Below are 12,910 nucleotides of genomic sequence, written 5' to 3'. Positions count from 1 at the left end.
AATCTGTAATATCCGTGATATCGAGCGTAAGGCGTTCTCGTTAGTTTTAGATATTAAGGGAGAGTTCTGCAGTTTCTCAGTTAACCATTCCTCCGCCGTATGTTACTAAGTCTCTATCCACGATACTTAGTCCATATGGGGCGTCTTTTTCTTTCCACGGTATCTTATACCGGTTAACGATTCGTAGGGATATATAGTTTCCTTGCGCGCCGCTATCTAGGAGTGTCTTAATCGTGATACCGTGCACTTATACCTCTATTACTAAGTAGGCGTTATTATCATTATGTTTTATAACTGCTAGGGACCTGGTTATGTCGATCGTATGTGGTCCCTAACCAGACGATCGCACTAGTTTTTTGCGTATCTTCGGGAGTATTCTCCTCGTTCCTTCGCTTTTCCTCTTCGTGATAGATTGCGCGGTTCTTTCTTAGAGCGTTTTGTCGTTATCTCTTCTTCGTCGGATGATATAGGCGCAACGAATTTAATGATTCGTCCCTGATTAGGCTAGCTTTCTCGCTAGGCTTGTGCCTTTCTCTCGTAGTATATAAGGTATAGATCGAAGTAGCATTCTTCCCATGTGATTTCCTTAGTCACACATCGCTTAGGGTATCGGGGGTCGTGTCGGAGGATCGTAAATTCCCTATCACTACGTAGTGTAATACGAGTATGTTAGATTTCGTAGGCTTCGTAGGGGTGTGGAATAGCTTGGTCCTTCACGCGCCTAGGGAACCAGTTATTCGTAGTTTTCGCGGGGAGGTGTGTTCCGTACCGGGGGTAAACATATAAGACCTAGGCGAGTTCTTTATGTCCTCTGGTTATAGGGTAGATTCGATCGTCGTCTCCCAACTTGGTGTTATCGTCGCCAGGTTATCTTTTTATTACCTTCTGGATTTCGTTTTCGTCCTTAGTATTCCTTCCTGGAATAGCGATCCAGCCTTCGGCCTCTAGGTCCTGTTTTTCTCGCAGGTACCTGTCGAGCTGGTCGTCGTCGTAGAACTGTATTTTACCGGGGCTAGGAGGATTATATGTCTTCTCTTTCTTCATAGTGTCTTCTTCCTCCGTAGAGCTGTCCTCTGAGGCTTCTAGAACTTTATGACTTCGCTATCCTTTTATAACTTCTTCTTCGAAAGAGTCGTCTTCGCTTGTTTCTAACTACGTAGGGAGCTAGGTCGACTAGGTTACCTGTCGTTCCTAATCGTCGACTAGTCCTTATTCTTGTTCCCTTGTAACTCCTTCGCTACGTCGGGTCATAGCGAGGGTTCTAGTAATTCCGGGTCGTCGGGGGTACCAGTACGCGCCTTCCTTATCGCTAAGGTGGATAGGTGTGACGGTTGTCACGTGATTGACCCACACTGGTCTGAACAGATTGATAAGTGGTTGCAGATACCAAAGTCAGGGACTTTGGTATTGGTCTCTTTTGGTGAAGACACCTGGTACGGTGGCGTAGTGGCAAGGATTGCAACCCCTGGCGCGGCGTGACAATAGGGCAGCTATCGTCGTAGCATACCGCCCAATGCAATCCGGGATAGTTCTCCCTAAGGGGGCTAGTATCCTCCTTATCGATGTCTTCGTCATCGGCTGTGTGCACTGGGCACATTATTAGTATATCGCACACGCATCCTTCGTTACGAGCTGCAAGGCTGATCTGGCGCTTTCCCTCGGGTACCGGTCGCTATTATTTCTTCTACCTGCATTCTCGTGCGAAATGTCCTTCTTGCCACAATTAAAGCAACCTTTCCCTCTAGGCTTACTTTTGTCGTGTCTAGTGGCGTCGATGTCCATAGGTCCGGAGTAAGCGCTAGTGGAAGTGGAATAGCGGTTATAGCTTCCACGGTTATCGTTTCGCTATACTTTCCTGCCCGTATTAGGTCGTGCCTGCCTTGCAGGTTAGCCCCTTCGTTCCATACGTCTCTCGTACAATCGGTTATCGATTCGTACGACTATTTCCACGTATCCTGTGAAATTGTCTAGCCGATCCATACGTGTAACCTCGTCCTTAACTTCTTCCTTAAGTCCTTAGTAGAATTGCGCCTTCAGGGCGTCTTCGTCCTAATCTAGGTGTGATAATACCTATCGTAAAGCAAGAGCGTAGTAGGCTACTGAAGTAGTTTATCGTAGACCTAGGAGCTATCTCTCAGCTATCCTAGTCTCATTAGGGTTGCCGAATAGAGCTCGAAGTCGTCGTTCGAATTCCTCGTAGTCGCTAAAGATCATTCGGGTGTCTTAATCTCGCTCCGTGTAGTTATCGTGATCCAAGTAGTCCCTTATCGTAGGTTCGAACTAAGTGAGTGCTAATCCGGTCAGAAAGTCTACCGCGCAGAGTACTTTCTAGGCTTCGGAGTCTATTAAGGCTTCATAGTGTCGAAGATAGGCTTTGACCTGCGTCAGGAAGCCTTAAACGTTGCCGTTCACACTATCGTAGGCCTTAGGGGTTAGGGGTTAGTATCGAGTAATGTTAGTAGCGTGGCCGCTAGGCTAGGCCTCTAGCTATTGGATTCGGGTCTGGAGTTAGCTAATTATAGCCTACATCTAGGCAGGGTTGATCGCGGGGGTAGTACTTCCCATAGTACTTCCGGTTAGGGTCTGAGGTACCATAGTATCGAGAGTGATATTACAAAAGCGTCCGTAGGATAACTAACTTAAGCAAGAGTAATCAAAATATAACGAAACCTCTAATAGTCTAGCTACGTAAACCACTAAAGAGTCTGTAAGGGTTTATACTAGTAAGTAAGTCCTGCTGCGGAGTCCTTTAGCAACTAATTATATTAGCTAAGGCTCTATTAATACGCTAGGAATCGATAGCTCTACTTCTCTAGACCTTAACTAAAGGTTTCCTCTTAATAAAAGCCTAGACTTAGTTCTTTCTGTCACAAGAGGAGGACCAAGCCCCTAGGCCAATAAACCAAAAGATCTAGAAATGTCAGTGTTACTGACATTTGGTCCCACTAACTGCTATATACAGCACTATGTGGCTCTGTAATCGCCAGCGCTGTGACACTTTCTAAGTAGTTCGGTATCTCCATAGATCTATAGGATACGCTCGGCGAAGTCTTTAAGCTATTAATAGGTTAATAGGAGGCCTAGGGCAGCCTAGATTCGAACCTATTTAGCTATATAGGATTCCTAAGCTAGAGAGTGCCCTTAGTAGTTAGCGAAGGCTATATCTCTTAACTAGGCTCCCTGAATCCGTCGTAAAAGAGTAGACTTTAGGACACTATACTTATATACTGCTTTTCGGAGGCTTTAACCGATAGTGTAGCGGGGTAAGGCCGGACGCCAGGGAAAATAGGTGACGGAATGGGGAGGATCTTTTGCTTTGATGAAGGAGGCTTGTGGCTGCAACTTTCCTTTCGAGGACGGACCCTTTTTAATGACTTCATCTTTTCGATTCGACAAGCAATAGTTAGCCATCATCGTCTCAGATAGGGCACCTGGTTCCTAGGTTCAGAGATGATATGGCACTAGAGAAGACTATTGTCACTTAAAGTTCAGAAGGCGAAAGGGACCCCTTTCCCAAAAGTAACACCAAAGTTACTGTCCACTTAGGGGTCAGACACCTGAACAATGTACCTCCGATATGTTCTAAAGAATCTATAAAAGACAGAGCAACGGGAGTTCGCGAGAACAGAGAAGACAGAGAACAATACACCTCATTCATATACAATCTTACGCACTTCTGACTACTCGATTGGACACACGTGATATTCGACACATCGCACTCTTTTCAATGCATGCAATTCAGAAGCTTCAGTTCATGATTCACTTACACGTTCAGGGGATAGCTTCTAAGAATCCATCTATCCTTTCCATTTTAGCCTTGACAACTATGAGACATTGTGTCTTGCTCTGATCAGACCAACAGATGGGATTTGTTGGTACTCGAGCCGTCTGTTCAGTGTGTTAGGTGGTAGGTATATCCTACTGACCGCCTGACCCCGTTTCACTAGGAGCCAGACGTCCTATTCTGAGAATTATCCCGACACGAGTCTCAGAGGCACATCCGACCAACTTGCGCACAAGATTTATAAGAGCTCCGCGCTTATGGCCAGCACCATGATCTTCGTCTGATCAGACCAACAGATGTGATCTATTGGTACTGGAGCCGTCTGTTCAGTGTGTTAGGTAATAGGTACATCCTACCGACCGCCTGACCCCGTTTCAATAGCTATTACTTGAAGAGCTCGATAAATATTATCTTCAGTCGGCTGGTGTAGTTGGTCACTTCGCTGGTAGATAAGTCCCGATTTGAGCCTCGCCCACTTGGGTCGGTGACGAGTCGCGGGTTCGAATCCCGCAGCTGACACACAAGGGGGTTTAGTCAACCCTTATGGCGCGCTGCCCACCTTGTTGACTTCGCCTACCTAGCGATAATAGGGAGATTGGTGCAGTTTAGGATTACGAGCATCCTAGCCAGTCGACCGTCAAGCACTACGTCGGCGGAATATAACTCGACAGCCGGTCCAGAATTCGAATCGTTAATCCGGCCCCTTATCGGACCTCGCCTATCCGATAACGCTCGTCGGCGAACCCGTCCCCTCACGATAGAAGGCGCGCAGCACGCCCTCTCGCCGCGATTCTTGCGAGCGTCTAGACCACGTTACGGTCTATCCACTTGAGCGTATGGTTGAGATGTATACGCTCGACGAGAACCCCAATTAGCAGATACTACGACTTGTCGCGACAAAAAATAGTCGAGCATCTTCTGCACATCAGCAGCATCCCACCCCTGAGGACGAATTTAAGTGCCACATTACCACACTTATCGGTAGTTCAGGCAGGGGTTGTAGCACAGACTTAGGGAGGGACAGGAGGTTTAGTAGTCGTTTGGCTACAAGTTTACCTGTATAACCGCCCGACGCGGCTTAAGGGCCCGCTATATCATCTATAGCCCCTTAAGGGAGTACTTGTAGAGGTACCGAGGGTTAACACCTACGGCGTATTTAATATTATTTATTATTATCTTCAACATATTAACATATATTAGTATAAAGAAGACGTACATAAAATTTCGTAACGATGAAATCGATAGTAGTAAAGATAAAAGAGGTTAAAGTTCGAGGCTAGCGGTATTAATAAGGCACTTTTAGGTGTCCCACATGTGGAGGTGTCCCGGATGTGGGGGTGGGACGTTAAGGGTACTATAGGAGCGGTCCGTGATACGCAGTAGTACCCGTAATTAGAGCTACTAGCTTGAATATAGTCAAAGGGCCATAATACCCCTCCATAGCCCAGTCTAGTGATAATTTATAATACTTGGATCCTTATATACTAAAGATAGCTATAGGAAGATTTAATGCCGTATCGGTTATATAGTAAGGGAGTAGCGCGACATAGGAAGTACTATTTATTATTATTATTATTATTATTAAATACGCCGTAGGCTCGAAGCCCCCGGTACCTCTACTAGTACTCCCGTATGTCAAACCGTGCCCTAATGGCTGGACTAAATACATACGCTGCGTCGTCGGTTCGCCCTATTGGCGACTGCGTTGCGTTCACTACCATACTACGTTGGTTCTCAACCTACCAACAAAGTCCCCCCTGAGAAGATCGATGCTATCTGGGCCTTGAAGCTGTCCGACCCGTCCCTAGCAGCCACCTTACAATAGCCCCACTAACTACTGGTTCTCCTGTTGCCGTTGCGAGGTCTCTGCGAGAGTATAGTGGCCGTGGTGCGATGGCGGCCCGTAATCGTTCCCTCGGTCCTTCCAACAGCCCGCAAAAGAGGATTACGTGCTCTGCCGTCTCAGGGGCGTCGCCACAGCGGCATAGCGGCGAGTACACGCCAAAAGCCCCTGTCTTGAATAAGAAGACTGCTAGTCCTATTTTTTCCGTCCTGATCTGGCACAGCGTAGACGCCTCCAGTCGGTTCAGGCCGAAATACCTGCCCCCTTTCGGTATCTGCATCGAAGGGCCCTCCGGTTCCTCAGCGATAGCGCGTCGCTGGCGATCGTGATGCTCTGCTCCGGTGAGCCATCTCTTCCTCCAGTGGCCGAGGAGGGCAGCCGGGACCTCCTTTTCCTCACTCATCCACTCGGAGCCCCGGGCCTCCTTCTCCATAGTGTACCCTGCCGGTCGGAGTAGCTGCGATGCCTGCTTCCTCTTCGCCGGCCTATCCTGCCGGAGTATATGTGACGCTTTAGCGCTCGCGCTGCGAAGCAGATTTCTCTTCCCGCTAAGCCGTAGCCGTTCTTCAAACTTAGCAGCCCGGGCACTAAGATAGAGGTCTAGTGGCGGGATTGCTGCTTCTGTCAGATAGGGCACCTGGTTCCTAGGTTCAGAAATAATATGGCACTAGAGAAGACTATTGTCACTTGAAGTTCAGAAGGCGAAAGGAACCCCTCTTCTCAAAAGTAACACCAAAGTTACCGACATGTTCTAAAGCATCTATAAAAGGCAGAGCAACGGGAGTTCGCGAGAACAGAAGTGTCAGAGCCACAAGTGTCATCCGAGGCGGGCCGGCTTCCACCAGGAAGGAAGTCGTTTGTGGCGGCTAGAGAGCCGCTTGTGGCGAATGAGAGCTGTTGAAGCCGTTTGCAGCGGATAGGGAATCGCTTGGTTGCAGATAAAGAGCCGCTATCCAAGATGTTGGCCGAAGTCGAAGGAACACAGACATGCGGAAGCAAACATCCAGAATCCAACAGAGAACCTCGGCTGGCTATAAGTAAGGAGTCGAGACGGAGGAAGATAGAGAGGGGAGAGATGAATGAACTACTGTGGATACCCCTACCTGCCATCACCAAGTGACCACCAGTGAACACCAGGTGACCACCAGGGGGACACGCCTATTTCTCCCCTTCACTCTGTACTATCGCCTTCGGTCCAGGCCGTACCCTGACAAGAAGACAGACAGACAAGAACACACCTCATTTATATACAATCTTACGCACTGCTGACTACTCGATTGGACACACGTGATATTCGACAGCTTCTGCTTCCAGGTGGCGAACCGGCGTCGCTTTGTGGGCAGTACTATTTAGTTAGCCTGGAAGAAAGCTTGGTGAAATCTTGGTAAAAGTGTGGAAGCAAATGATGCATGGGATACAAGTTTCGATTAGAGCCAACGTGATGACGACCTGGGGCGCAAGCAGGCATTGCTATGTGCGGGGTTGGCTGTTCTACCAGGGTCTATAGATTGGCCATGCCCAAGTGGGGAGGTGTTTAGCTGTAGGAAGCAGTGGGCAACAGCATCCAGCCCGAAGGGGCAGGTGTGATGACCACATTATCTATCGTGAGATAATGTTGAAAGCCAATACTTGTTTTTGACTCAGGGCCAACACAGCTAGTGTAACCGAGACCACAAGCACTTCATCACCCAACTAGTTACCGGTGAAAGAATCCGATTTGTGGCCTCTCTCTGCATGTGCCAATCTTGTCTGCGCCTTTTTATATTGCGTGCATATGCTACTGCATGCGGACCGTGTCACAAATATAAGGTAGACCGTATTGTGTAAAGTGTGTTGTCAGAATGTATATATAATCGTGACACAGATGCCCCAAGACGTCGCGCACCCACCTGCCGCTCACTCTTCCTGAGAATTAGGCTGTCAAGTATAATAGTCATGTTGCTCATCCGCTCTATCGTGAGTGCGGCTGCCATGTCGGTCGGCTTCATTCTTGACGCAACGGCCAGTCCTCTCACCAACCGTGATGTGCCAGCGACACACAAGCTCCACGAACGGCATGCGCCTCACTGGGGACAGAAATGGACCAAGCGCAACAAGGTGGGCGCAGACGTAGTTTTGCCAATGCGCATTGGCTTGAAGCAGTCCAATCTGGATGTGGGACATGATAAGTTGATGGACATGTAAGTAGACCAATGTTCGATTCAGTAGCCAATATTAGACATTGACGTGTCTTGTTGAAAGTTCCAACCCGACTTCCCCTAACTATGGAAAGCATATGAGCGACGACGAGGTGGTCAAGCTGTTTGCTCCGCAGCAGACCAGCGTAGCGACGGTGACGGAGTGGCTTGTCATGTCCGGGCTCTCGGCGGAGCGCATTGGCCAGTCAGCAAACAAACAGGTAGTTATTTGCTATGATTCATGACACCGGATATCAGCTCTGCTAATCGCTTGGCCCCTCGCAGTGGATTCAATTTGATGCAACAGCGGCCGAGGTGGAGGAGCTCCTCTTTGCCGACTTCTATATCTGGGAGCACGTGGATGGAAGCCACGACCTGTCTACCGAGGCCTACTATATCCCGACCCATGTGTCGGAACACATTGATTACCTGACTCCGGGCATCAGACTCCGTCCCCGGGAGAAGACAGGGAAGAACAAGAACAGGAAGCGCAGCAGCGATTTCCGAGACATTGTGAAGCCTATGATCACTCAGCTCCCCGCCTTTCCCAATCCCAATTCGACCACGTGTTCAATTTACGTCACAGCCGACTGTACCAGAGGTGAAGCCTTCGCTCCTGATCAGATAAGGCATGATGAAAACTAATAGAGCGACAGTCCAATACAGCATTCCCAATGGGACGACCGAAGTACCGGGCAACGAGCTTGGCATATTCGAAAGCCTAGACGACCACTACAGTAAGGCCGATCTCGATGTTTTCTGGAAAACCCTTTATCCGTACGTGTGTCCACTTTAGGGGTTTGATAGACCCTGCGCGGGACTGACATGTTGCACCAGGTATATGAAAGTGCCTAGTGGAACGTACCCCGAGGAACGGCTGGTGGACGGTGCCATCGGAGCCGTTGAGGAACCTTCGCCTGTCTACCCGTTGGAGGTAGGGCTCGAGTCTTCTTTGGACTTTGATTCAGCTTGGCCCCTGATCTGGCCGCAGAAGACGGTGCTGTACCAGGTCGATGACGAGTACTACGAATATACAGGCAACTTTAGTGGATTTTGGAATAGTAAGCGGACCTCCCATCCACCCCCGGATCTTGTTCACTCAAGTATGTACAATGCCGACTAAATTAACGCCCCACTAAGCCTTCCTCGACGCCATCGACGGCAGCTACTGCTCATACAGCGCGTACGGTGAAAAAGGCGATTGCACCGCGCCCGAGTGTGCCGATCCCGTCTACCCAGACCCCAACCCAGGAGGATTCAAGGGCAAGCTGCAGTGCGGCGTGTACAAACCGACCAACGTCATCTCCATCTCGTACGCAGGAGGGGAGCCCTACTTTCCGGACGCATATATGAAGCGCCAATGCAATGAGTGGATGAAGCTAAGCCTCAAGGGAATTTCTATTGTCATGTCATCGGGTGACGATGGGGTGGGGGCTGATGGAACCTGTCCTACCGACGCTAAGGGCAATGAAGTCTTCCTACCGCTCTATGGCAGTACCTGCCCCTATATTCTGTCCGTTGGCAGCACCGAGTGGGACCGCTTTACCAACTCGACGCCACCTAAGCCTTGGGAAAAGCTCCACGAGGTGGCCACTCAGCGCTTCCCTAGCGGCGGCGGCTTTAGCAATATTTTCGCCACCCCGAGCTACCAGCACTCGGCCGTCTATCAGTATCTGGACCGCGTCGGAAAATTGCTCCCCTTCACTGGTTACAGCCAATTCGTCAAAGATGGCGACTTCTCCAGTGTCAAGCAGGGTGTCTATAATCGAATCGGTCGTGCCTACCCCGACGTAGGTGCCGTGGGTGATCGTCAGGTCCTATATGCCGGCGGCTCCTGGTGGTTGGTCGGCGGCACTTCGTTATCTGCCCCTGTCTGGGGTGCCGTCTTGACCCTCGTTAACGAGCAACGCCTTAAGACCGGCAAGAGCACCGTCGGATTTATTCACCCCATTTTGGTGAGTTGCTCATAAATCCCCTGACACCAGTGTAAAGGCATGCATAGCTAATTCTTTGGCTGGTAAAGTACAATCATCCCGAGGTCTTTACGGATATTATCCAGGGTAGCAACCCCGGGTGTAACACCACCGGCTTCCCAGCTGCTGCTGGCTGGGATCCTGTCACTGGGCTCGGGTGAGTCTGCATCGACTCTGGATATACCAAAGTTACAGTGCTGACATGTTCCAAGGTCTCCCAACTTCCCCGAGCTACTGAAACTTTTGATGAGCTTATAGTTATCGCTTCTGGGTTGATATTTCAACTCGTTCGTTGATAAAGAGCACCCTTAGTGTCTCAGTGGACTTTAAAGTAGACACCCATTACTTGGATCCGCAGGCTGTGAAGGAGTCATGCGTCGAACCCATGATGTCCAACTCCCATTATACGACAGGTCAAGACTGGGGAAAGTTGTTTAGTCTGGGCTCAGTGATACAAGTCACCGCGCGCGGCGCCATAATTAGTATACTCTATTTGTGGGGCTAATCTGGGGGTTCTAATGAATATCAGAGGCTATTGGGCAATCCATGTTGTAAATGTAACAAGAAGGAACTGCGGTGGAGTCTGTAGTTCTGACAACCAAGCACTTGAAGGCAGAAGCGAGAAAGGAGCTGCTCTTCGCATTGGGAAAATCAAGGTAGATGCCGGCACAGACTTAGTTCCATGTGGTTACTCAGAAATCGCCTATTTTACAGCACGCACAAGCGACTTGTTGGGTAATGTCCAAATAAGGCCCAACATCCGAATCTCAAAACTAGAATAGCAATAACCTGATTAAATATACAACTGGAAAGATTTGAATGCAACCTGCCCATTGGATTCCAATTACTACTCGTAGCCCCTGTTATTTCAATTAGCGAACATGTGTGCATTCCACTGCGCGCTGTGGACTCATATCTATGTATTACCCTTTGCGTTGCCGCATTGGGTTGTATAGCTGCCTCAGGCTCTTCTCCATCTGATTGTCTATCACTGGCTAAAAATAGTGTTGTACGCAGCAAAATTATGATCGACTGGTGATGTCTTTTTAAGTATAATCCTATATTTGTAGTAGATGTTTTGGGGGGTGGTTTAGAGAGGGCCAGGGGATGACAGACTGAAAACACCACTTTAAAAACATGTTCACTATACTTTGGTACCCTACTAGCTTTACCCCTCGGCAGCGTTCAGGTCTCTATGCTTCCTTATTCTCAAGGAACCCCACGTTATACAGAGTACATTGCCAAAATATCCATCTGCAACGTCATCAGCTTGATTTTTGACAGCCTCTGAGGCGAGTGTACAGTGGCCAATCAACATACTGTGGGATTATATTGTGGTTGGCGGTGGGCTTAGTGGGTCTGTGATTTCCAACCAGCCACTGGAGTATGAAAATAGGCTTAGGATCATCGTGGTGGAAACAGGTCCAAATACTGTCAGATAGGGCACCTGGTTCCTAGGTTCAGAAATGATATGGCACTAGAGAAGACTATTGTCACTTAAAGTTCAGAAGGCGAAAGGAACCCCTTTTCTCAAAAGTAACACCAAAGTTACTGTCCACTTAGGGGTCAGATACCTGAACAATGTACCTCCGATATGTTCTAAAGAATCTTTAAAAGGCAGAGCAACGGGAGTTCGCGAGAACAGAATACAGAGAACAATACACCTCATTCATATACAATCTTACGCACTGCTGACTACTCGATTGGACACACGTGATATTCGACAAATACCAGCGATAGACAAAACTTGACAAATACTGTTGGACAAGTACAGATTCGTCAAGGCCATCAAGGTGGATGAGTGGTTACGCCCGACTGGGAGACGCACCCACTGTTGAGACAGGATCGCACTTTTCGAGCGTGTTTTCATCAACCCCAAATATTTCAGTATGGCTGTCTAATAATGTTTATAATGCGAGGGCTTAAGATAGGCTATCACCTTCGCTCTTAGTAACGCTACGGGACAGTAATTGGGAGGTTTATTATCGCCAAGGAGAACCAGCCGGGGCCGTCCATTTGCTCATTTTTCACTGTCCATCGCTCACTCAACAGTCCCATCTATCACTCTCTAGAAAGCGCCACAATAAGAAGATTACTGATGTTGATTTCAAGGTTAATGGCATGCATGGGCCCCGTGTCGTCGATACATCCGTTTTCCCTGTCGGCATCACCGCACACCTCCAAGTCGCCGTTTTTGCCCTCGCAGAACAGGCCTCAGTTATGGTTGCTAACGACCACCATGGCGCCATTTACACGCTGTAAATAAGTTCATAACTTAACGGCTATGACATAAACTGGTTTTAAAACGTGCAATAGTTGTGTTCGGTAATTCACCCGGGAATGTATCACAACTTTACTGGTAGATCTTTTTGTGGCCTTACTACCTGTTTCTCCCTGGTTAGTGCCAGCTCTCTTGCATATGTAAGTAATATTATCCAGATGGGTCCGGTTTCTTTAAGATTAACATGTTATCGCACTTTGTGCTTGGTACAAGTTGCCGAATCTTGCATCTGGACTGTTGGAATAATTGAATTGAGTAGGCGGCGCCCACATAACTAAGGTCTTAACTACTACCCGTAGCTAGGAGTCTGAGATACGTATCCAAGGTTTGATTTTGTGTAAATACAAGCCCCCTTCTCATAAATAATAAGAATGCAAGCACTGTGACTCGTGCAAATTTCATCATATAAGCAGTGACTGGCGCAACATCCTACACTTTCTGCGCATGCTACGGTCTACTTTGCCTGGTATACGGAATTCTACATATAATCAAGATATTCTACCGTAACAATGCACCATCACTGTATCCTGACGTTATTTCAATTCATTGTTACACTATTTGCACACAATAAGTCCGGCGAGAATGTTATCTAGTTGAGAATTTGAGCTATAGTGAACATGTAAACAACTGTTGGTGACGTGTCGGCTCCTCTAGGTGGATGAGAGGCTGCCGCCTCGGATCCACCGACTTGTGTTTGTGCGGCTTCCTTTGCGAGTTGGTGTGCCTTTCCATTCAGCTGGGAAGTCTTAGGTTCCATTGAGGCTCCATAAATTTGTGATGCTGAGTCGAATATTTCGACAAGACAAGCAGTGAGGTTCCAGTCATCTGCTTTGGATTTGATCACAAGCAACA

The 12,910-nt window shown here is 48.3% G+C and overlaps 1 protein-coding gene and 1 non-coding gene across 2 annotated transcripts; both read left to right on the top strand.

Moving 5' to 3' along the window:
* The first annotated feature begins 4,200 nt into the window (after positions 1-4,200).
* On the top strand, positions 4,201-4,303 carry BCR38DRAFT_t105. Its single transcript has one exon. It is a non-coding gene; the product is annotated as a tRNA-Thr (tRNA).
* A 3,295-nt stretch (positions 4,304-7,598) lies between these two features.
* On the top strand, positions 7,599-10,035 carry BCR38DRAFT_482060 (peptidase S8/S53 domain-containing protein; the record flags this gene model as incomplete). The annotated part of the gene is made up of 8 exons (XM_040863453.1): positions 7,599-7,807; positions 7,869-8,025; positions 8,090-8,405; positions 8,461-8,581; positions 8,642-8,865; positions 8,945-9,759; positions 9,828-9,934; positions 9,990-10,035. The coding sequence occupies 8 exons, from the start codon at positions 7,599-7,601 to the stop codon at positions 10,033-10,035; spliced, it is 1,995 nt and encodes a 664-aa protein (XP_040718857.1).
* Between the last annotated feature and the right edge of the window lie 2,875 nt (positions 10,036-12,910).

This window comes from Pseudomassariella vexata, assembly GCF_002105095.1.
Source record: "Pseudomassariella vexata strain CBS 129021 chromosome Unknown BCR38scaffold_3, whole genome shotgun sequence".
Lineage (NCBI taxonomy): Eukaryota > Fungi > Ascomycota > Sordariomycetes > Amphisphaeriales > Pseudomassariaceae > Pseudomassariella > Pseudomassariella vexata.
The sequence above is the reverse complement of the archived record's forward strand: the minus strand, read 5'-3'. Positions and strand labels throughout refer to the sequence as shown.